Source organism: Oncorhynchus gorbuscha, linkage group LG11 (genome assembly GCF_021184085.1).
Source record: "Oncorhynchus gorbuscha isolate QuinsamMale2020 ecotype Even-year linkage group LG11, OgorEven_v1.0, whole genome shotgun sequence".
NCBI classification, from domain to species: domain Eukaryota; kingdom Metazoa; phylum Chordata; class Actinopteri; order Salmoniformes; family Salmonidae; genus Oncorhynchus; species Oncorhynchus gorbuscha.
Window position 1 is genome coordinate 3120205 of NC_060183.1, and position 24154 is coordinate 3144358.

Genomic DNA, 24154 nt, shown 5'->3' on the forward strand with positions numbered 1-24154 from the left:
CTATCTTTACCTGCATGTCTCCTATCAACCAGGTGTTTCTCTATCTTTACCTGCATGTCTCCTATCAACCAGGTGTTTCTTTACCTGCATGTCTCCTATCAACCAGGTGTTTCTCTATCTTTACCTGCATGTCTCCTATCAACCAGGTGTTTCTCTATCTTTACCAGCATGTCTCCTATCAACCAGGTGTTTCTCTATCTTTACCTGCATGTCTCCTATCAACCAGGTGTTTCTCTATCTTTACCTGCATGTCTCCTATCAACCAGGTGTTTCTCTATCTTTACCTGCATGTCTCCTATCAACCAGGTGTTTCTCTATCTTTACCTGCATGTCTCCTATCAACCAGGTGTTTCTTTACCTGCATGTCTCCTATCAACCAGGTGTTTCTCTATCTTTACCTGCATGTCTCCTATCAACCAGGTGTTTCTTTACCTGCATGTCTCCTATCAACCAGGTGTTTCTCTATCTTTACCTGCATGTCTCCTATCAACCAGGTGTTTCTTTACCTGCATGTCTTTACCAGGTGTTCCTCTATCTTTATCTGCATGTCTCCTATCAACCAGGTGTTTCTTTACCTGCATGTCTCCTATCAACCAGGTGTTTCTCTATCTTTACCTGCATGTCTCCTATCAACCAGGTGTTTCTCTATCTTTACCTGCATGTCTCCTATCAACCAGGTGTTTCTCTATCTTTACCTGCATGTCTCCTATCAACCAGGTGTTTCTCTATCTTTACCTGCATGTCTCCTATCAACCAGGTGTTTCTTTACCTGCATGTCTCCTATCAACCAGGTGTTTCTCTATCTTTACCTGCATGTCTCCTATCAACCAGGTGTTTCTTTACCTGCATGTCTCCTATCAACCAGGTGTTTCTTTACCTGCATGTCTCCTATCAACCAGGTGTTTCTTTACCTGCATGTCTCCTATCAACCAGGTGTTTCTTTACCTGCATGTCTCCTATCAACCAGGTGTTTCTTTACCTGCATGTCTCCTATCAACCAGGTGTTTCTCTATCTTTACCTGCATGTCTCCTATCAACCAGGTGTTTCTTTACCTGCATGTCTCCTATCAACCAGGTGTTTCTTTACCTGCATGTCTCCTATCAACCAGGTGTTTTTATCTTTACCTGCATGTCTCCTATCAACCAGGTGTTTTCTATCTTTACCTGCATGTCTCCTATCAACCAGGTGTTTCTTATCTTTACCTGCATGTCTCCTATCAACCAGGTGTTTCTTTACCTGCATGTCTCCTATCAACCAGGTGTTTCTTTACCTGCATGTCTCCTATCAACCAGGTGTTTCTTTACCTGCATGTCTCCTATCAACCAGGTGTTTCTTTACCTGCATGTCTCCTATCAACCAGGTGTTTCTTTACCTGCATGTCTTTACCTGCATGTCTCCTATCAACCAGGTGTTTCTCTATCTTTACCTGCATGTCTCCTATCAACCAGGTGTTTCTCTATCTTTACCTGCATGTCTCCTATCAACCAGGTGTTTCTTTACCTGCATGTCTCCTATCAACCAGGTGTTTCTTTACCTGCATGTCTCCTATCAACCAGGTGTTTCTCTATCTTTACCTGCATGTCTCCTATCAACCAGGTGTTTCTCCTATCAACCATCTTTACCTGCATGTCTCCTATCAACCAGGTGTTTCTCTATCTTTACCTGCATGTCTCCTATCAACCAGGTGTTTCTCTATCTTTACCTGCATGTCTCCTATCAACCAGGTGTTTCTCTATCTTTACCTGCATGTCTCCTATCAACCAGGTGTTTCTCTATCTTTACCTGCATGTCTCCTATCAACCAGGTGTTTCTCTATCTTTACCTGCATGTCTCCTATCAACCAGGTGTTTCTCTATCTTTACCTGCATGTCTCCTATCAACCAGGTGTCTCTTTACCTGCATGTCTCCTATCAACCAGGTGTTTCTCTATCTTTACCTGCATGTCTCCTATCAACCAGGTGTTTCTCTATCTTTACCTGCATGTCTCCTATCAACCAGGTGTTTCTCTATCTTTACCTGCATGTCTCCTATCAACCAGGTGTTCCTCTTTCTTTACCTGCATGTCTCCTATCAACCAGGTGTTTCTCTATCTTTACCTGCATGTCTCCTATCAACCAGGTGTTTCTTTACCTGCATGTCTCCTATCAACCAGGTGTTTCTCTATCTTTACCTGCATGTCTCCTATCAACCAGGTGTTTCTCTATCTTTACCTGCATGTCTCCTATCAACCAGGTGTTTCTTTACCTGCATGTCTCCTATCAACCAGGTGTTTCTCTATCTTTACCTGCATGTCTCCTATCAACCAGGTGTTTCTTTACCTGCATGTCTCCTATCAACCAGGTGTTTCTTTACCTGCATGTCTCCTATCAACCAGGTGTTTCTCTATCTTTACCTGCATGTCTCCTATCAACCAGGTGTTTCTCTATCTTTACCTGCATGTCTCCTATCAACCAGGTGTTTCTCTATCTTTACCTGCATGTCTCCTATCAACCAGGTGTTTCTCTATCTTTACCTGCATGTCTCCTATCAACCAGGTGTTTCTCTATCTTTACCTGCATGTCTCCTATCAACCAGGTGTTTCTTTACCTGCATGTCTCCTATCAACCAGGTGTTTCTTTACCTGCATGTCTCCTATCAACCAGGTGTTCCTCTTTCTTTACCTGCATGTCTCCTATCAACCAGGTGTTTCTTTACCTGCATGTCTCCTATCAACCAGGTGTTTCTTTACCTGCATGTCTCCTATCAACCAGGTGTTTCTTTACCTGCATGTCTCCTATCAACCAGGTGTTTCTCTTCTTTACCTGCATGTCTCCTATCAACCAGGTGTTTCTCTTTCTTTACCTGCATGTCTCCTATCAACCAGGTGTTTCTCTATCTTTACCTGCATGTCTCCTATCAACCAGGTGTTTCTCTATCTTTACCTGCATGTCTCCTATCAACCAGGTGTTTCTCTATCTTTACCTGCATGTCTCCTATCAACCAGGTGTTTCTCTATCTTTACCTGCATGTCTCCTATCAACCAGGTGTTTCTCAACCAGGTGTTTTCTTTACCTGCATGTCTCCTATCAACCAGGTGTTTCTCTATCTTTACCTGCATGTCTCCTATCAACCAGGTGTTTCTCTATCTTTACCTGCATGTCTCCTATCAACCAGGTGTTTCTCTATCTTTACCTGCATGTCTCCTATCAACCAGGTGTTTCTCTATCTTTACCTGCATGTCTCCTATCAACCAGGTGTTTCTTTATCTTTACATGTCATGTCTCCTATCAACCAGGTGTTTCTCTATCTTTACCTGCATGTCTCCTATCAACCAGGTGTTTCTTTCTTTACCTGCATGTCTCCTATCAACCAGGTGTTTCTTTACCTGCATGTCTCCTATCAACCAGGTGTGTTTCTTTACCTGCATGTCTCCTATCAACCAGGTGTTTCTCTATCTTTACCTGCATGTCTCCTATCAACCAGGTGTTTCTCTATCTTTACCTGCATGTCTCCTATCAACCAGGTGTTTCTCAGGTGTTTCTTTACCTGCATGTCTCCTATCAACCAGTGTTGTTTCTTTACCTGCATGTCTCCTATCAACCAGGTGTTTCTTTACCTGCATGTCTCCTATCAGGTGTTTCTTTACCTGCATGCCAGGTGTTTCTCTATCTTTACCTGCATGTCTCCTATCAACCAGGTGTTTCTTTACCTGCATGTCTCCTATCAACCAGGTGTTTCTCTATCTTTACCTGCATGTCTCCTATCAACCAGGTGTTTCTCTATCTTTACCTGCATGTCTCCTATCAACCAGGTGTTTTTCTTTACCTGCATGTCTCCTATCAACCAGGTGTTTCTCTTTCTTTACCTGCATGTCTCCTATCAACCAGGTGTTTCTTTACCTGCATGTCTCCTATCAACCAGGTGTTTCTTTACCTGCATGTCTCCTATCAACCAGGTGTTTCTTTACCTGCATGTCTCCTATCAACCAGGTGTTTCTCTATCTTTACCTGCATGTCTCCTATCAACCAGGTGTTTCTCTATCTTTACCTGCATGTCTCCTATCAACCAGGTGTTTCTTTACCTGCATGTCTCCTATCAACCAGGTGTTTCTCTATCTTTACCTGCATGTCTCCTATCAACCAGGTGTTTCTCTATCTTTACCTGCATGTCTCCTATCAACCAGGTGTTTCTCTATCTTTACCTGCATGTCTCCTATCAACCAGGTGTTTCTTTACCTGCATGTCTCCTATCAACCAGGTGTTTCTTTACCTGCATGTCTCCTATCAACCAGGTGTTCCTCTTTCTTTACCTGCATGTCTCCTATCAACCAGGTGCATTTCTATCAGGTGTATCTTTACCTGCATGTCTCCTATCAACCAGGTGTTTCTTTACCTGCATGTCTCCTATCAACCAGGTGTTTCTCTATCTTTACCTGCATGTCTCCTATCAACCAGGTGTTTCAACTCTTTCTTTACCTGCATGTCTCCTATCAACCAGGTGTTTCTCTATCTTTACCTGCATGTCTCCTATCAACCAGGTGTTTCTCTATCTTTACCTGCATGTCTCCTATCAACCAGGTGTTTCTCTATCTTTACCTGCATGTCTCCTATCAACCAGGTGTTTCTCTATCTTTACCTGCATGTCTCCTATCAACCAGGTGTTTCTCTATCTTTACCTGCATGTCTCCTATCAACCAGGTGTTTCTCTATCTTTACCTGCATGTCTCCTATCAACCAGGTGTTTCTCTATCTTTACCTGCATGTCTCCTATCAACCAGGTGTTTCTCTATCTTTACCTGCATGTCTCCTATCAACCAGGTGTTTCTCTATCTTTACCTGCATGTCTCCTATCAACCAGGTGTTTCTTATCTTTACCTGCATGTCTCCTATCAACCAGGTGTTTCTCTATCTTTACCTGCATGTCTCCTATCAACCAGGTGTTTCTCTATCTTTACCTGCATGTCTCCTATCAACCAGGTGTTTCTTTACCTGCATGTCTCCTATCAACCAGGTGTTTCTTTACCTGCATGTCTCCTATCAACCAGGTGTTTCTCTATCTTTACCTGCATGTCTCCTATCAACCAGGTGTTTCTTTACCTGCATGTCTCCTATCAACCAGGTGTTTCTTTACCTGCATGTCTCCTATCAACCAGGTGTTTCTTTACCTGCATGTCTCCTATCAACCAGGTGTTTCTTTACCTGCATGTCTCCTATCAACCAGGTGTTTCTTTACCTGCATGTCTCCTATCAACCAGGTGTTTCTCTTTCTTTACCTGCATGTCTCCTATCAACCAGGTGTTTCTTTACCTGCATGTCTCCTATCAACCAGGTGTTTCTCTATCTTTACCTGCATGTCTCCTATCAACCAGGTGTTTCTTTACCTGCATGTCTCCTATCAACCAGGTGTTTCTCTATCTTTACCTGCATGTCTCCTATCAACCAGGTGTTTCTCTATCTTTACCTGCATGTCTCCTATCAACCAGGTGTTTCTCTATCTTTACCTGCATGTCTCCTATCAACCAGGTGTTTCTTTACCTGCATGTCTCCTATCAACCAGGTGTTTCTCTATCTTTACCTGCATGTCTCCTATCAACCAGGTGTTTCTCTATCTTTACCTGCATGTCTCCTATCAACCAGGTGTTGCTCTTTCTTTACCTGCATGTCTCCTATCAACCAGGTGTTTCTCTTTCTTTACCTGCATGTCTCCTATCAACCAGGTGTTTCTCTATCTTTACCTGCATGTCTCCTATCAACCAGGTGTTTCTTTACCTGCATGTCTCCTATCAACCAGGTGTTTCTTTACCTGCATGTCTCCTATCAACCAGGTGTTTCTTTACCTGCATGTCTCCTATCAACCAGGTGTTTCTCTATCTTTACCTGCATGTCTCCTATCAACCAGGTGTTTCTTTACCTGCATGTCTCCTATCAACCAGGTGTTTCTCTATCTTTACCTGCATGTCTCCTATCAACCAGGTGTTTCTCTATCTTTACCTGCATGTCTCCTATCAACCAGGTGTTTCTCTATCTTTACCTGCATGTCTCCTATCAACCAGGTGTTTCTTTACCTGCATGTCTCCTATCAACCAGGTGTTTCTCTATCTTTACCTGCATGTCTCCTATCAACCAGGTGTTTCTCTATCTTTACCTGCATGTCTCCTATCAACCAGGTGTTTCTCTATCTTTACCTGCATGTCTCCTATCAACCAGGTGTTTCTCTATCTTTACCTGCATGTCTCCTATCAACCAGGTGTTTCTCTATCTTTACCTGCATGTCTCCTATCAACCAGGTGTTTCTCTATCTTTACCTGCATGTCTCCTATCAACCAGGTGTTTCTCTATCTTTACCTGCATGTCTCCTATCAACCAGGTGTTTCTCTATCTTTACCTGCATGTCTCCTATCAACCAGGTGTTTCTCTATCTTTACCTGCATGTCTCCTATCAACCAGGTGTTTCTCTATCTTTACCTGCATGTCTCCTATCAACCAGGTGTTTCTCTATCTTTACCTGCATGTCTCCTATCAACCAGGTGTTTCTTTACCTGCATGTCTCCTATCAACCAGGTGTTTCTTTACCTGCATGTCTCCTATCAACCAGGTGTTTCTTTACCTGCATGTCTCCTATCAACCAGGTGTTTCTTTACCTGCATGTCTCCTATCAACCAGGTGTTTCTTTACCTGCATGTCTCCTATCAACCAGGTGTTTCTTTACCTGCATGTCTCCTATCAACCAGGTGTTTCTTTACCTGCATGTCTCCTATCAACCAGGTGTTTCTTTACCTGCATGTCTCCTATCAACCAGGTGTTTCTTTACCTGCATGTCTCCTATCAACCAGGTGTTTCTTTACCTGCATGTCTCCTATCAACCAGGTGTTTCTTTACCTGCATGTCTCCTATCAACCAGGTGTTTCTTTACCTGCATGTCTCCTATCAACCAGGTGTTTCTTTACCTGCATGTCTCCTATCAACCAGGTGTTGCTCTTTCTTTACCTGCATGTCTCCTATCAACCAGGTGTTTCTCTTTCTTTACCTGCATGTCTCCTATCAACCAGGTGTTTCTCTATCTTTACCTGCATGTCTCCTATCAACCAGGTGTTTCTCTTTCTTTACCTGCATGTCTCCTATCAACCAGGTGTTGCTCTTTCTTTACCTGCATGTCTCCTATCAACCAGGTGTTTCTCTATCTTTACCTGCATGTCTCCTATCAACCAGGTGTTTCTCTATCTTTACCTGCATGTCTCCTATCAACCAGGTGTTTCTTTACCTGCATGTCTCCTATCAACCAGGTGTTTCTTTACCTGCATGTCTCCTATCAACCAGGTGTTTCTCTATCTTTACCTGCATGTCTCCTATCAACCAGGTGTTTCTCTATCTTTACCTGCATGTCTCCTATCAACCAGGTGTTGCTCTTTCTTTACCTGCATGTCTCCTATCAACCAGGTGTTGCTCTTTCTTTACCTGCATGTCTCCTATCAACCAGGTGTTTCTCTATCGTTACCTGCATGTCTCCTATCAACCAGGTGTTTCTTTACCTGCATGTCTCCTATCAACCAGGTGTTTCTTTACCTGCATGTCTCCTATCAACCAGGTGTTTCTTTACCTGCATGTCTCCTATCAACCAGGTGTTTCTCTATCTTTACCTGCATGTCTCCTATCAACCAGGTGTTTCTCTATCTTTACCTGCATGTCTCCTATCAACCAGGTGTTTCTCTATCTTTACCTGCATGTCTCCTATCAACCAGGTGTTTCTCTATCTTTACCTGCATGTCTCCTATCAACCAGGTGTTTCTCTATCTTTACCTGCATGTCTCCTATCAACCAGGTGTTTCTTTACCTGCATGTCTCCTATCAACCAGGTGTTTCTTTACCTGCATGTCTCCTATCAACCAGGTGTTTCTCTATCTTTACCTGCATGTCTCCTATCAACCAGGTGTTTCTCTATCTTTACCTGCATGTCTCCTATCAACCAGGTGTTTCTCTATCTTTACCTGCATGTCTCCTATCAACCAGGTGTTTCTCTATCTTTACCTGCATGTCTCCTATCAACCAGGTGTTTCTCTATCTTTACCTGCATGTCTCCTATCAACCAGGTGTTTCTCTATCTTTACCTGCATGTCTCCTATCAACCAGGTGTTTCTCTATCTTTACCTGCATGTCTCCTATCAACCAGGTGTTTCTCTATCTTTACCTGCATGTCTCCTATCAACCAGGTGTTTCTCTATCTTTACCTGCATGTCTCCTATCAACCAGGTGTTTCTCTATCTTTACCTGCATGTCTCCTATCAACCAGGTGTTTCTTTACCTGCATGTCTCCTATCAACCAGGTGTTTCTTTACCTGCATGTCTCCTATCAACCAGGTGTTTCTCTATCTTTACCTGCATGTCTCCTATCAACCAGGTGTTTCTTTACCTGCATGTCTCCTATCAACCAGGTGTTTCTTTACCTGCATGTCTCCTATCAACCAGGTGTTTCTTTACCTGCATGTCTCCTATCAACCAGGTGTTTCTTTACCTGCATGTCTCCTATCAACCAGGTGTTTCTTTACCTGCATGTCTCCTATCAACCAGGTGTTTCTTTACCTGCATGTCTCCTATCAACCAGGTGTTTCTTTACCTGCATGTCTCCTATCAACCAGGTGTTTCTTTACCTGCATGTCTCCTATCAACCAGGTGTTTCTTTACCTGCATGTCTCCTATCAACCAGGTGTTTCTTTACCTGCATGTCTCCTATCAACCAGGTGTTTCTTTACCTGCATGTCTCCTATCAACCAGGTGTTGCTCTTTCTTTACCTGCATGTCTCCTATCAACCAGGTGTTTCTCTTTCTTTACCTGCATGTCTCCTATCAACCAGGTGTTTCTCTATCTTTACCTGCATGTCTCCTATCAACCAGGTGTTTCTCTTTCTTTACCTGCATGTCTCCTATCAACCAGGTGTTGCTCTTTCTTTACCTGCATGTCTCCTATCAACCAGGTGTTTCTCTATCTTTACCTGCATGTCTCCTATCAACCAGGTGTTTCTCTATCTTTACCTGCATGTCTCCTATCAACCAGGTGTTTCTTTACCTGCATGTCTCCTATCAACCAGGTGTTTCTTTACCTGCATGTCTCCTATCAACCAGGTGTTTCTCTATCTTTACCTGCATGTCTCCTATCAACCAGGTGTTTCTCTATCTTTACCTGCATGTCTCCTATCAACCAGGTGTTGCTCTTTCTTTACCTGCATGTCTCCTATCAACCAGGTGTTGCTCTTCTTTACCTGCATGTCTCCTATCAACCAGGTGTTTCTCTATCTTTACCTGCATGTCTCCTATCAACCAGGTGTTTCTTTACCTGCATGTCTCCTATCAACCAGGTGTTTCTTTACCTGCATGTCTCCTATCAACCAGGTGTTCCTCTTTCTTTACCTGCATGTCTCCTATCAACCAGGTGTTTCTCTATCTTTACCTGCATGTCTCCTATCAACCAGGTGTTTCTCTTTCTTTACCTGCATGTCTCCTATCAACCAGGTGTTTCTCTATCTTTACCTGCATGTCTCCTATCAACCAGGTGTTTCTCTATCTTTATCTGCATGTCTCCTATCAACCAGGTGTTTCTCTATCTTTACCTGCATGTCTCCTATCAACCAGGTGTTTCTTTACCTGCATGTCTCCTATCAACCAGGTGTTTCTTTACCTGCATGTCTCCTATCAACCAGGTGTTCCTCTTTTTTTACCTGCATGTCTCCTATCAACCAGGTGTTTCTCTATCTTTACCTGCATGTCTCCTATCAACCAGGTGTTTCTCTATCTTTACCTGCATGTCTCCTATCAACCAGGTGTTTCTCTATCTTTACCTGCATGTCTCCTATCAACCAGGTGTTTCTCTATCTTTACCTGCATGTCTCCTATCAACCAGGTGTTTCTCTATCTTTACCTGCATGTCTCCTATCAACCAGGTGTTTCTCTATCTTTACCTGCATGTCTCCTATCAACCAGGTGTTTCTCTATCTTTACCTGCATGTCTCCTATCAACCAGGTGTTTCTCTATCTTTACCTGCATGTCTCCTATCAACCAGGTGTTTCTCTATCTTTACCTGCATGTCTCCTATCAACCAGGTGTTTCTCTATCTTTACCTGCATGTCTCCTATCAACCAGGTGTTTCTCTATCTTTACCTGCATGTCTCCTATCAACCAGGTGTTTCTCTATCTTTACCTGCATGTCTCCTATCAACCAGGTGTTTCTCTATCTTTACCTGCATGTCTCCTATCAACCAGGTGTTGCTCTTTCTTTACCTGCATGTCTCCTATCAACCAGGTGTTGCTCTTTCTTTACCTGCATGTCTCCTATCAACCAGGTGTTTCTCTATCGTTACCTGCATGTCTCCTATCAACCAGGTGTTTCTTTACCTGCATGTCTCCTATCAACCAGGTGTTTCTTTACCTGCATGTCTCCTATCAACCAGGTGTTCCTCTTTCTTTACCTGCATGTCTCCTATCAACCAGGTGTTTCTCTATCTTTACCTGCATGTCTCCTATCAACCAGGTGTTTCTCTATCTTTACCTGCATGTCTCCTATCAACCAGGTGTTTCTCTATCTTTACCTGCATGTCTCCTATCAACCAGGTGTTTCTCTATCTTTACCTGCATGTCTCCTATCAACCAGGTGTTTCTCTTTCTTTACCTGCATGTCTCCTATCAACCAGGTGTTTCTCTATCTTTACCTGCATGTCTCCTATCAACCAGGTGTTTCTCTATCTTTACCTGCATGTCTCCTATCAACCAGGTGTTTCTCTATCTTTACCTGCATGTCTCCTATCAACCAGGTGTTTCTCTATCTTTACCTGCATGTCTCCTATCAACCAGGTGTTTCTCTATCTTTACCTGCATGTCTCCTATCAACCAGGTGTTTCTCTTTCTTTACCTGCATGTCTCCTATCAACCAGGTGTTCCTCTATCTTTACCTGCATGTCTCCTATCAACCAGGTGTTCCTCTATCTTTACCTGCATGTCTCCTATCAACCAGGTGTTCCTCTATCTTTACCTGCATGTCTCCTATCAACCAGGTGTTCCTCTTTCTTTACCTGCATGTCTCCTATCAACCAGGTGTTTCTCTTTCTTTACCTGCATGTCTCCTATCAACCAGGTGTTCCTCTTTCTTTACCTGCATGTCTCCTATCAACCAGGTGTTCCTCTTTCTTTACCTGCATGTCTCCTATCAACCAGGTGTTTCTCTATCTTTACCTGCATGTCTCCTATCAACCAGGTGTTGCTCTTTCTTTACCTGCATGTCTCCTATCAACCAGGTGTTCCTCTATCTTTACCTGCATGTCTCCTATCAACCAGGTGTTCCTCTATCTTTACCTGCATGTCTCCTATCAACCAGGTCTGTTGTTTTGTTGACAAACTACTGCACATAAAACAGCTCCATAACCATGTTTGTCATCTTTACGTACATTGCGTAATTAAAAAACTCCATCTCACCTGTTTTGCTGTAGGTAGGTCTCGAGGGAATATAGTCCAGAGAAGACGGATAGATGACTCCTTTCTTTGGCTTACCAACTAAGACAACAACAACAATTCAGAAATGGATCAGGCAACATCTAAAGACATTTGGAGGTCGTACGTACAGTGGCTGATAATGTTTCTACTGTGTTATCAGAAGGAATCAGTAGCCTGGCCTGGCAAAACATGTGGTACAACAGCAAGCTAAGCTAGGCTACATGAGCTAATCTAGGCTACATGAGCTAAACTGGGCTACATGAGCTAATCTAGGCTACATGAGCTAAACTGGGCTACATGAGCTAATCTAGGCTACATGAGCTAAACTGGGCTACATGAGCTAAACTGGGCTACATGAGCTAAGTTAGGCTACATGAGCAAAGTTAGGCTACATGAGCTAAGCTAGGCTACATGAGCTAAACTGGGCTACATGAGCTAAGCTGGGCTACATGAGCTAAACTAGGCTACATTAACTAAGCTGAGCTACATGAGCTAAGCTAGCCTCCATGAGCTAAGCTGGGCTACATGAGCTAAACTGGGCTACATGAGCTAAGTTAGGCTACATGAGCTAAGCTAGGCTACATGAGCTAAGCTGGGCTACATGAGCAAAGCTAGGCTACATGAGCAAAGCTGGGCTACATGAGCTAAGCTAGGCTACGGGAGCCTGCCTTGTTAGCCAGGCTAAGATCGATTGGTTAATTGATTGATTACCTGAGACAACGAAGGACTCTCTCCACTTGGGCAGAGACAGTGATCGGAGACCGTGGGAGTTAGAGCCTTTATAGATGTTCTGTCCAGCCATCTTCCTAACAATCACTTTACCCCCTGAGTTAGTGATGACACCGCTGTAGACAAAAACAACACCATCACACACATATTTCCTATGAACCGCAGCTTCTAAAAACTCTTGCACACTGTCCAAACAATGCCCACACAACTTGAATTGGAGGACGGCTAGGGCAAGAATACTACAGTACTTAACATGGACTCACCTGTGTATGGTGTTGTAATGAACCCATACTGACCTGTGTATGGTGTTGTAATGAACCCATACTGACCTGTGTATGGTGTTGTAGTGACCTGTGTATGGTGTTGTAATGAACCCATACTGACCTGTGTATGGTGTTGTACTGACCTGTGTATGGTGTTATAGTGAACCCATACTGACCTGTGTATGGTGTTGTACTGACCTGTGTATGGTGTTGTAGTGACCTGTGTATGGTGTTGTAATGAACCCATACTGACCTGTGTATGGTGTTGTACTGACCTGTGTATGGTGTTATAGTGAACCCATACTGACCTGTGTATGGTGTTGTAGTGACCTGTGTATGGTGTTGTACTGACCTGTGTATGGTGTTGTACTGACCCCATACTGACCTGTGTATGGTGTTGTAGTGAACCCATACTGACCTGTGTATGGTGTTGTACTGACCTGTGTATGGTGTTGTAGTGAACCCATACTGACCTGTGTATGGCAGCGTTACAGATGCTGGAGATGGAAGCGAAGACTCCTGTCCCATAAACCTGACTTTTTGTCTGTTTACAGTCAGACGGGCATTTAGCTATGAATTCTGGGAGGTTGATCTTCCCCGCCCGGACGTCACACTCTATGGCTGGAACCACTGGAGAGGAGAGGAGGGGAGGGGTCAGGACATGACAGAGAGAATCAGTATAGAGGAGGGGAGGGGTCAGGACATGACAGGAATAATCAGTATAGAGGAGAGGTCAGGACATGACAGAGAGAATCAGTATAGAGGAGGGGAGGGGTCAGGACATGACAGAGAGAATCAGTATAGAGGAGAGGTCAGGACATGGCCAAAACCAAGCTGTACTGGGCTGGCCTGGTTACTGATTCACTACTGAACCAAACCAAGCTGTACTGGCCTGGCCTGGTTACGGAACCACTACTGAACCAAACCAAGCTGTACCGGGCTGGTTATGGATCCACTACTGAACCAAACCAAGCTGTACCGGGCTGGTTATGGATCCACTACTGAACAAACCAAGCTGTACTGGGCTGGTTACTGATCCACTACTGAACCAAACCAAGCTGTACTGGGCTGGTTACTGATCCACTACTGAACCAAACCAAGCTGTATTGGGCTGGCCTGGTTACTGATCCACTACTGAACCAAACCAAGCTGTACTGGGCTGGTCTGGTTACTGATCCACTACTGAACCAAACCAAGCTGTACTGGGCTGGTCTGGTTACTGATCCACTACTGAACCAAACCAAGCTGTACTGGGCTGGTTACTGATCCACTACTGAACCAAACCAAGCTGTACTGGGCTGGCCTGGTTACTGATCCACTACTGAACCAAACCAAGCTGTACTGGGCTGGTCTGGTTACTGATCCACTACTGAACCAAACCAAGCTGTACTGGGCTGGTTACTGATCCACTACTGAACCAAACCAAGCTGTACTGGGCTGGCCTGGTTACTGATCCACTACTGAACAAACCAAGCTGTACTGGCCTGGTTACTGATCCACTACTGAACCAAACCAAGCTGTACTGGGCTGGTCTGGTTACTGATCCACTACTGAACCAAACCAAGCTGTACTGGGCTGGTTACTGATCCACTACTGAACCAAACCAAGCTGTACTGGGCTGGTCTGGTTACTGATCCACTACTGAACCAAACCAAGCTGTACTGGGCTGGTTACTGATCCACTACTGAACAAACCAAGCTGTACTGGGCTGGTTACTGATCCACTACTGAACCAAACCAAGCTGTACTGGGCTGGCCTGGTTACTGATCCACTACTGAACAAACCAAGCTGTACTGGGCTGGCCTGGTTACTGATCCACCACTGACCCAAACCAAGCTGTATTGGGCTGGTCTGGTTACTGATCCACTACTGAACCAAACCAAGCTGTACTGGGCTGGTTACTGATCCACTACTGAACAAACCAAGCTGTACTGGGCTGGTTACTGATCCACTACTGAACCAAACCAAGCTGTACTGGGCTGGTCTGGTTACTGATCCACTACTGAACCAAACCAAGCTGTACTGGGCTGGAAAGGACATATCTGAGCCAGTTTAGGCCAACACTACAGTTTCAACTGGCCTGGGCCCTAGGACCATGTCCCAGGACTACCTGACATGAGGACTCCTTGCTGTCCCCAGTCCACCTGGCCATGCTCCTGCTCCAGTTTCAACTGTTCTGCCTTACTATTATTCAACCATGCTGGTCATTTATGAACATTTGAACATCTTGGCCACGTTCTGTTATAATCTCCACCCGGCACAGCCAGAAGAGGACTGGCCACCCCACATATGCTCTCTCTAATTCTCTCTTTCTTTCTCTCTCTCGGAGGACCTGAGCCCTAGGACCGTGCCCCAGGACTACCTGACATGATGGCTCCTTGCTGTCCCCAGTCCACCTGACTGTGCTGCTGCTCCAGTTTCAACTGTTCTGCCTTATTATTATTTGACCATGCTGGTCATTTATGAACATTTGAACATCTTGGTCATGTTCTGTTATAATCTCTACCCGGCACAGCCAGAAGAGGACTGGCCACCCCACATAGCCCGGTTCCTCTCTAGGTTTCTTCCTAGGTTTTGGCCTTTCTAGGGAGTTTTTCCTAGCCACCGTGCTTTTACACCTGCATTGTTTGCTGTTTGGGGTTTTAGGCTGGGTTTCTGTACAGCACTTTGAGATATCAGCTGATGTACGAAGGGCTATATAAATAAATTTGATTTGATTTGATTTGATTTGAAAAGGTTATAAACCACTATTACCTTGTTTTGGTTTCTTGGTCTTGGATCCGTTTGGTTTGGCTTCACTACCGCAGCTGAGTAGAAGGACTAGAGGACAGGAAGCAATACACAGTATTTATATAGCTGTACTGAAACCCACAGTCTTCACAATAGACTACCACAGACAGCTATCCCCACACAGTAACATATACAGATTGACATAATGTGGGTGTTCCTCCAATCCTCTATGATGTCACAAGAATACAGTAAAGACCAGGAAGGCCTGTTTATGCTCCCAATTCACCACTAACAGGAAGGCCTGTTTATGCTCCCAATTCACCACTAACAGGAAGGCCTGTTTATCCTCCCAATTCACCACTAACAGGAAGGCCTGTTTATGCTCCCAATTCACCACTAACAGGAGGGCCTGTTTATGCTCCCAGTTCACCACTAACAGGAAGGCCTGTTTATGCTCCCAGTTCACCACTAACAGGAAGGCCTGTTTATGCTCCCAGTTCACCACTGACAGGAAGGCCTGTTTATGCTCCCAGTTCACCACTGACAGGAAGGCCTGTTTATGCTCCCAATTCACCAGTAACAGGAAGGCCTGTTTATCCTCCCAATTCACCACTAACAGGAAGGCCTGTTTATGCTCCCAGTTCACCACTAACAGGAAGGACTGTTTATGCTCCCAGTTCACCAGTAACAGGAAGGCCTGTTTATGCTCCCAATTCACCACTAACAGGAAGGACTGTTTATGCTCCCAATTCACCACTAAAGTCGCTTTGGATAAAAGCGTCTGCTAAATGGCATATATTATTATTATATTACAGTAAGGCCTGTTTATGCTCCCAATTCACCACTAACAGGAAGGCCTGTTTATGCTCCCAATTCACCACTAACAGGAAGGCCTGTTTATGCTCCCAATTCACCACTAACAGGAAGGCCTGTTTATGCTCCCAATTTCACCTCACATGACCATTACTCACAAGAGGCATGGTGGGTGTGGAAACAATTCATAATTAATCACACAGGTACAGATGGAAAGTTAAAATAATACAGTAACCACATAATCATGATCTACATGTGTTGTACAATTACAGTAACTACATAATCATGATCTACATGTGTTGTACAATTACAGTAACTACATAATCATGATCTACATGTGTTGTACAATTACAGTAACCACATTATCATGATCTACATGTGTTGTACAATTACAGTAACCACATAATCATGATCTATATGTGTTGTACAATTACAGTAACCACATAATCATGATCTATATGTGTTGTACAATTACAGTAACCACATAATCATGATCTATATGTGTTGTACAATTACAGTAACCACATAATCATGATCTACATGTGTTGTACAATTACAGTAACTACATAATCATGATCTACATGTGTTGTACAATTACAGTAACTACATAATCATGATCTACATGTGTTGTACAATTACAGTAACCACATAATCATGATCTACATGTGTTGTACAATTACAGTAACCACATAATCATGATCTATATGTGTTGTACAATTACAGTAACCACAACAACCACAGATGACGATAGACTCAACACCAATGGTATTTTGGAAACTTGTCCGCTGTGGTTTATGTGTGTGTGTGTGCGTGCTTGCATGTGTGTGTTTGTTATGCGTGCATCCGTGTGTGTGTGTGTGTGTGCTAACCCCTACCCAGCCAGACAGCAGTGAGGGGTGCACTGAGCAGCATGGTGCTGGGAGGTGGAAGGCTGCTGGTCTAGTCTGTTTGATGTCCTCCTAGAGCTGTCCTCGTAACTCACTCCCCCTGAGAGAAAGAGAGAACGAGGGGGGTGAGACAAAGAGGGGATAGAGAGAGAGAGAGAGAGAGAGAGCAAGAGAGAGAGAGAGAGAGAGAGAGAGAGAGTGGAGAGAAAAAATGATATGTTTTTATTGTCACGTACACCACATACTGTAGGTGCTGTGAAATGTGTTGTTTTACAGGGTCAGCCATGGGAGGGAGGGAGGGAGGGAGGGAGGGGGAGGGAGAGAGGGAGGGAGGGAGAGAGAGAGAGAGAGGGAGAGAGAGAGAGAGGGAGGGAGAGAGGGAGAGGGAGGAGAGAGAGAGAGAGAGAGAGAGAGAGAGAGAGAGAGAGAGAGAGAGAGAGAGAGAGAGAGAGAGAGAGAGAGAGAGAGAGAGAGAGAGAGAGAGAGAGAGAGAGAGAGAGAGAGAGAGAGAGAGAGAGAGAGAGAGAGAGAGAGTCCAATAGGAGTTTTAAAAGACAAACAACAGAAAGAGATAGAAGCTGGATATAGAGAAACAGATAGAAGCTGGATAAAGAGAGACAAATAGAAGCTGGATAAAGAGAAACAGAAGCTGGATCTAGAGAAACAGATAGAAGCTGAATTTAGAGAAACAAATAGAAGCTGGATATAGAGAAACACAGAAGCTGGCTGTAGAGAGACAAATAGAAGTTGGATATAGAGAAACAGAAGCTGGATATAGAGAGACAAATAGAAGCTGGATATAGAGAAACAGATAGAAGCTGGATATAGAGAAACAGATAGAAGCTGGATATAGAGAAACAAATAGAAGCTGGATATAGAGAAACAGATAGAAGCTGGATATAGAGAAACAAATAGAAGCTGGATATAGAGAAACAGATAGAAGCTGGATATAGAGAAACAAATAGAAGCTGGATATATGGATCAATTACAACAGGCAATGAAGCCCAATCAGCAACAGCACTCATCCTACGGGATGAGTACTTCATCCCACCACTCGGTTCAATAAGGAAAAAGCACTCATCCTACGGGATGAGTACTTCATCCCACCACTCGGTTCAATAAGGAAAAAGCACTCATCCTACGGGATGAGTACTTCATCCCACCACTCGGTTCAATAAGGAAAAAGCACTCACCCTACGGGAGTGTACTTCATCCCACCACTCGGTTCAATAAGGAAAAAGCACTCATCCTACGGGATGAGTACTTCATCCCACCACTCGGTTCAATAAGGAAAAAGCACTCACCCTACGGGAGTGTACTTCATCCCACCACTCGGTTCAATAAGGAAAAAGCACTCATCCTACGGGATGAGTACTTCATCCCACCACTCGGTTCAATAAGGAAAAAGCACTCATCCTACGGGATGAGTACTTCATCCCACCACTCGGTTCAATAAGGAAAAAGCACTCATCCTACGGGATGAGTACTTCATCCCACCACTCGGTTCAATAAGGAAAAACCAGCGTCACGTTCAGTAAATGATCACAACACCCAGATACACAAATCCTTTCCTTTATGACTGCATGCCTGTACACACAACAACAACAAAAACATCTCCTCCACCCACTGTCATTATGATTGAGAAGGAATGTTCTCTCATAGAACAATACACTTCAAATATCAGAGACCTGTTTAGCAGCGATGGAAAAAGTACCCAGTTGTCATACCAGAGTCAAAGTACAGATACCTTAATGGAAAGTGACTCAAGTAAAAGTCACCCAGTAAAATACTACTAGAGTCAAAGTCTAAAAGTATTTGGGTTTAAATATACTTAAGTATCAAAAGTAAAAGTATAAATCATTTCAAATTCAGTAAGCCGTTTTTATATTTGTATTAATTTATTTACAGAAAGCCAGGGTCACACTCCAACATACTCAATCATCATCTACAAACAAAGCATGTGTTTAGTGAGTCCTCCAGATCAGAGGCAGTAGGGATGACCAGGGATGTTCTCTGTTTAGTGAGTCCTCCAGATCAGAGGCAGTAGGGAGGACCAGGGATGTTCTCTGTTTAGTGAGTCCTCCAGATCAGAGGCAGTAGGGATGACCAGGGATGTTCTCTGTTTAGTGAGTCCTCCAGATCAGAGGCAGTAGGGAGGACCAGGGATGTTCTCTGTTTAGTGAGTCCTCCAGATCAGAGGTAGTAGGGATGTTCTCTGTTTAGTGAGTCCTCCAGATCAGAGGCAGTAGGGATGACCAGGGATGTTCTCTGTTTAGTGAGTCCTCCAGATCAGAGGCAGTAGGGATGTTATCTGGTTAGTGAGTCCTCCAGATCAGAGGCAGTAGGGATGACCAGGGATGTTCTCTGTTTAGTGAGTCCTCCAGATCAGAGGCAGTAGGGATGTTCTCTGTTTAGTGAGTCCTCCAGATCAGAGGCAGTAGGGATGACCAGGGATGTTCTCTGTTTAGTGAGTCCTCCAGATAAGAGGCAGTAGGGATGACCAGGGATGTTCTCTGTTTAGTGAGTCCTCCAGATCAGAGGCAGTAGGGATGACCAGGGATGTTCTCTGTTTAGTGAGTCCTCCAGATCAGAGGCAGTAGGGATGACCAGGGATGTTCTCTGTTTAGTGAGTCCTCCAGATCAGAGGCAGTAGGGATGTTCTCTGTTTAGTGAGTCCTCCAGATCAGAGGCAGTAGGGATGTTCTCTGTTTAGTGAGTCCTCCAGGTCAGAGACAGTAGGGATGACCAGGGATGTTCTCTGTTGAGTGAGTCCTCCAGATCAGAGGCAGTAGGGATGACCAGGGATGTTCTCTGTTTAGTGAGTCCTCCAGATCAGAGGCAGTAGGGATGACCAGGGATGTTCTCTGTTTAGTGAGTCCTCCAGATAAGAGGCAGTAGGGATGACCAGGGATGTTCTCTGTTTATTGAGTCCTCCAGATCAGAGGCAGTAGGGACCAGGGATGTTCTCTGTTTAGTGAGTCCTCCAGATCAGAGCCAGTAGGGATGACCAGGGAGGTTCTCTGTTTAGTGAGTCCTCCAGATCAGAGACAGTAGAGATGACCAGGGATGTTCTCTGTTTAGTGAGTCCTCCAGATCAGAGGCAGTAGGGATGACCAGGGATGTTCTCTGTTTAGTGAGTCCTCCAGATCAGAGGCAGTAGGGATGACCAGGGATGTTCTCTGTTTAGTGAGTCCTCCAGATCAGAGGCAGTAGGGAGGACCAGGGATGTTCTCTGTTTAGTGAGTCCTCCAGATCAGAGGCAGTAGGGACCAGGGATGTTCTCTGTTTAGTGAGTCCTCCAGATCAGAGGCAGTAGGGATGACCAGGGAGGTTCTCTGTTTAGTGAGTCCTCCAGATCAGAGACAGTAGAGATGACCAGGGATGTTCTCTGTTTAGTGAGTCCTCCAGATCAGAGCCAGTAGGGATGACCAGGGAGGTTCTCTGTTTAGTGAGTCCTCCAGATCAGAGACAGTAGAGATGACCAGGGATGTTCTCTGTTTAGTGAGTCCTCCAGACCAGAGGCAGTAGGGAGGACCAGGGATGTTCTCTGTTTAGTGAGTCCTCCAGATCAGAGACAGTAGGGATGACCAGGGATGTTCTCTGTTTAGTGAGTCTATGTTGAGTACATCTGAAATGTTTACTATTTGAGTACATATGTTATTGCCAATTGGTCAATGCTTTAAAATGTGCAGAACAAATTATATATAACCAATTTTGAAGGTTCTATAAAGAACTGTGTTCACAAGGTTCTAAGTGGAGCCTGTATAATGCTATAAAGAACCCTTTCCTAAGGTTCTAAAAATAATCATGTTCACAAGATTCTAAGTGGAACCTATATGGTGTAAGTCGCTCTGGATAAGAGCGTCTGCTAAATGACTTAAATGTAAATGTAATAAAGAACCCTTTCCTAATGTTGTATAGGCGGGTTTGCTGACAACGTCACGAAAACTTTGCGTGCGATTCCAAGGGGCAGGGGGCGTGTGTTGTTAGGTTTCTGGATAGCCAGGTAGCTAGCAACAATGACAAGAATCTGCCCTGATTCTGGATAGGCAGGTAGCTAGCAACTATGACAAGAAGCTGCCCTGATTCTGAATAGCCAGGTAGCTAGCAACAATGACAAGAATCTGCCCTGATTCTGGATAGCCAGGTAGCTAGCAACAATGACAAGAATCTGCCCTGATTCTGGATAGCCAGGTAGCTAGCAACTATGACAAGAAGCTGCCCTGATTCTGGATAGCCAGGTAGCTAGCAACTATGACAAGAAGCTGCCCTGATTCTGGATAGCCAGGTAGCTAGCAACAATGACAAGAATCTGCCCTGATTCTGGATAGCCAGGTAGCTAGCAACAATGACAAGAATCTGCCCTGATTCTGGATAGCCAGGTAGCTAGCAACTATGACAAGAAGCTGCCCTGATTCTGGATAGCCAGGTAGCTAGCAACTATGACAAGAAGCTGCCCTGATTCTGGATAGCTAGGTAGCTAGCAACAATGGGTAGAACTCTAGTCCCCAGGTCCCCTACACAGGATGGGGGCAGTAGGGTAGAACTCCAGTCCCCAGGTCCCCTACACAGGACGGGGGCAGTAGGGTAGAACTCCAGTCCCCAGGTCCCCTAAACAGGACGGGGGCAGTAGGGTAGAACTCCAGTCCCCAGGTCCCCTAAATAGGATGGGGGCAGTAGGGTAGAACTCCAGTCCCCAGGTCCCTTACATAGGACGTGGGCAGTAGGGTAGAACTCCAGTCCCCAGGTCCCCTAAACAGGATGGGGACAGTAGGGTAGAACTCCAGTCCCCAGGTCCCTTACACGGGACTGGGGCAGTAGGGTCGAACTCCAGTCCCCAGGTCCCCTAAACGGGATGGGGACAGTAGGGTAGAACTCCAGTCCCCAGGTCCCTTACACGGGACTGGGGCAGTAGGGTCGAACTCTAGTCCCCAGATACCTCCCTGTACAAGGGCAGCAGGGTAGAACTCCAGTCCCCAGATACCTCCCCGTACAAGGGCAGCAGGGTAGAACTCCAGTCCCCAGATACCTCCCTGTACAAGGGCAGCAGGGTAGAACTCCAGTCCCCAGATACCTCCCTGTACAAGGGCAGCAGGGTAGAACTCCAGTCCCCAGATACCTCCCTGTACAAGGGCAGCAGGGTAGAACTCCAGTCCCCAGATACCTCCCTGTACAAGGGCAGCAGGGTAGAACTGTGTTGACAGATGTGTTGAGTGAAACCGACGATTAGATCCTGTTATCAAAGGAATGCTGGCACCATGTGTCTCACTCTCTCAGCACAGAGTCAGACCTACCGTTGGCAGGCTGGACATGATCAAATATGATAGGACCATGTCCAGTGACCCCATGCAGGGCTAGACTCACGGTAGTAAATGAGAAAAAGACCAGGAATCAATCCCAGTTCTGATACAGAGCAGTGCAATGGACCGCCGTCAATGCTTTTAAAGGTAAGGCCTGTCTTCATGTTGTCTACCAGTATGTCTTCATGTTGTCTACCAGTATGTCTTCATGTTACCAGTATGTCTTCATGTTGTCTACCAGTATGTCTTCAGGTTGTCTACCAGTATGTCTTCATGTTGTCTACCAGTATGTCTTCAGGTTGTCTACCAGTATGTCTTCAGGTTGTCTACCAGTATGTCTTCATGTTGTCTACCAGTATGTCTTCAGGTTGTCTACCAGTATGTCTGTCTTCATGTTGTCTACCAGTATGTCTGTCTTCATGTTGTCTACCAGTATGTCTGTCTTCATGTTGTCTACCAGTATGTCTGTCTTCATGTTGTCTACCAGTATGTCTGTCTTCATGTTGTCTACCAGTATGTCTCCATGTTGACTACCAGTATGTCTTCGTGTTACCAGTATGTCTGTCTTCATGTTGTCTACCAGTATGTCTTCAGGTTGTCTGCCAGTATGTCTTCAGGTTGTCTACCAGTATGTCTTCAGGTTGTCTACCAGTATGTCTTCAGGTTGTCTACCAGTATGTCTGTCTTCAGGTTGTCTACCAGTATGTCTTCAGGTTGTCTACCAGTATGTCTGTCTTCATGTTGTCTACCAGTATGTCTTCAGGTTGTCTACCAGTATGTCTGTCTTCATGTTGTCTACCAGTATGTCTGTCTTCAGGTTGTTTACCAGTATGTCTTCAGGTTGTCTACCAGTATGTCTTCGTGTTGTCTACCAGTATGTCTTCAGGTTGTCTACCAGTATGTCTTCGTGTTGTCTACCAGTATGTCTTCATGTTGTCTACCAGTATGTCTTCAGGTTGTCTACCAGTATGTCTTCATGTTGTCTACCAGTATGTCTTCAGGTTGTCTGCCAGTATGTCTTCATGTTGTCTACCAGTTTGTCTTCTGGTTGTCTACCAGTATGTCTGTCTTCAGGTTGTCTGCCAGTATGTCTTCAGGTTGTCTGCCAGTATGTCTTCAGGTTGTCTACCAGTATGTCTTCAGGTTGTCTACCAGTATGTCTGTCTTCAGGTTGTCTACCAGTATGTCTTCAGGTTGTCTACCAGTATGTCTTCATGTTGTCTACCAGTATGTCTTCAGGTTGTCTGCCAGTATGTCTTCATGTTGTCTACCAGTTTGTCTTCTGGTTGTCTACCAGTATGTCTGTCTTCAGGTTGTCTGCCAGTATGTCTTCAGGTTGTCTGCCAGTATGTCTTCAGGTTGTCTACCAGTATGTCTTCAGGTTGTCTACCAGTATGTCTGTCTTCAGGTTGTCTACCAGTATGTCTTCATGTTGTCTACCAGTATGTCTTCATGTTGTCTACCAGTATGTCTGTCTTCAGGTTGTCTACCAGTATGTCTGTCTTCAGGTTGTCTACCAGTATGTCTTCATGTTGTCTGCCAGTATGTCTTCAGGTTGTCTACCAGTATGTCTTCAGGTTGTCTACCAGTATGTCTGTCTTCAGGTTGTCTACCAGTATGTCTTCAGGTTGTCTACCAGTATGTCTGTCTTCATGTTGTCTACCAGTATGTCTTCGTGTTGTCTACCAGTATGTCTTCATGTTGTCTACCAGTATGTCTCCATGTTGACTACCAGTATGTCTTCGTGTTACCAGTATGTCTGTCTTCATGTTGTCTACTAGTATGTCTTCAGGTTGTCTACCAGTATGTCTGTCTTCATGTTGACTACCAGTATGTCTGTCTTCATGTTGTCTACCAGTATGTCTTCATGTTGTCTACCAGTATGTCTTCAGGTTGTCTGCCAGTATGTCTTCATGTTGTCTACCAATATGTCTGTCTTCATGTTGTCTACCAGTATGTCTGTCTTCATGTTGTCTA

At 44.7% G+C, this 24154-nt stretch overlaps 1 protein-coding gene across 5 annotated transcripts in view; it reads right to left on the minus strand.

Moving 5' to 3' along the window:
- The window catches only part of vit (vitrin), a 91683-nt gene that overhangs the window by 47264 nt on the left and 20265 nt on the right, over positions 1-24154 (minus strand). For all 5 annotated transcript variants that reach the window (XM_046368425.1, XM_046368423.1, XM_046368426.1 and 2 more), the window contains exons 2-6: positions 16866-16977; positions 15202-15267; positions 12921-13077; positions 12167-12300; positions 11438-11515 (exon numbers count right to left, since the gene is read on the minus strand). In XM_046368425.1, the coding sequence (XP_046224381.1) occupies positions 11438-11515; positions 12167-12300; positions 12921-13077; positions 15202-15267; positions 16866-16902 (472 nt within the window). In that variant the 5' untranslated portion in view covers positions 16903-16977. The remainder of the gene's footprint in view (positions 1-11437; positions 11516-12166; positions 12301-12920; positions 13078-15201; positions 15268-16865; positions 16978-24154) is intronic.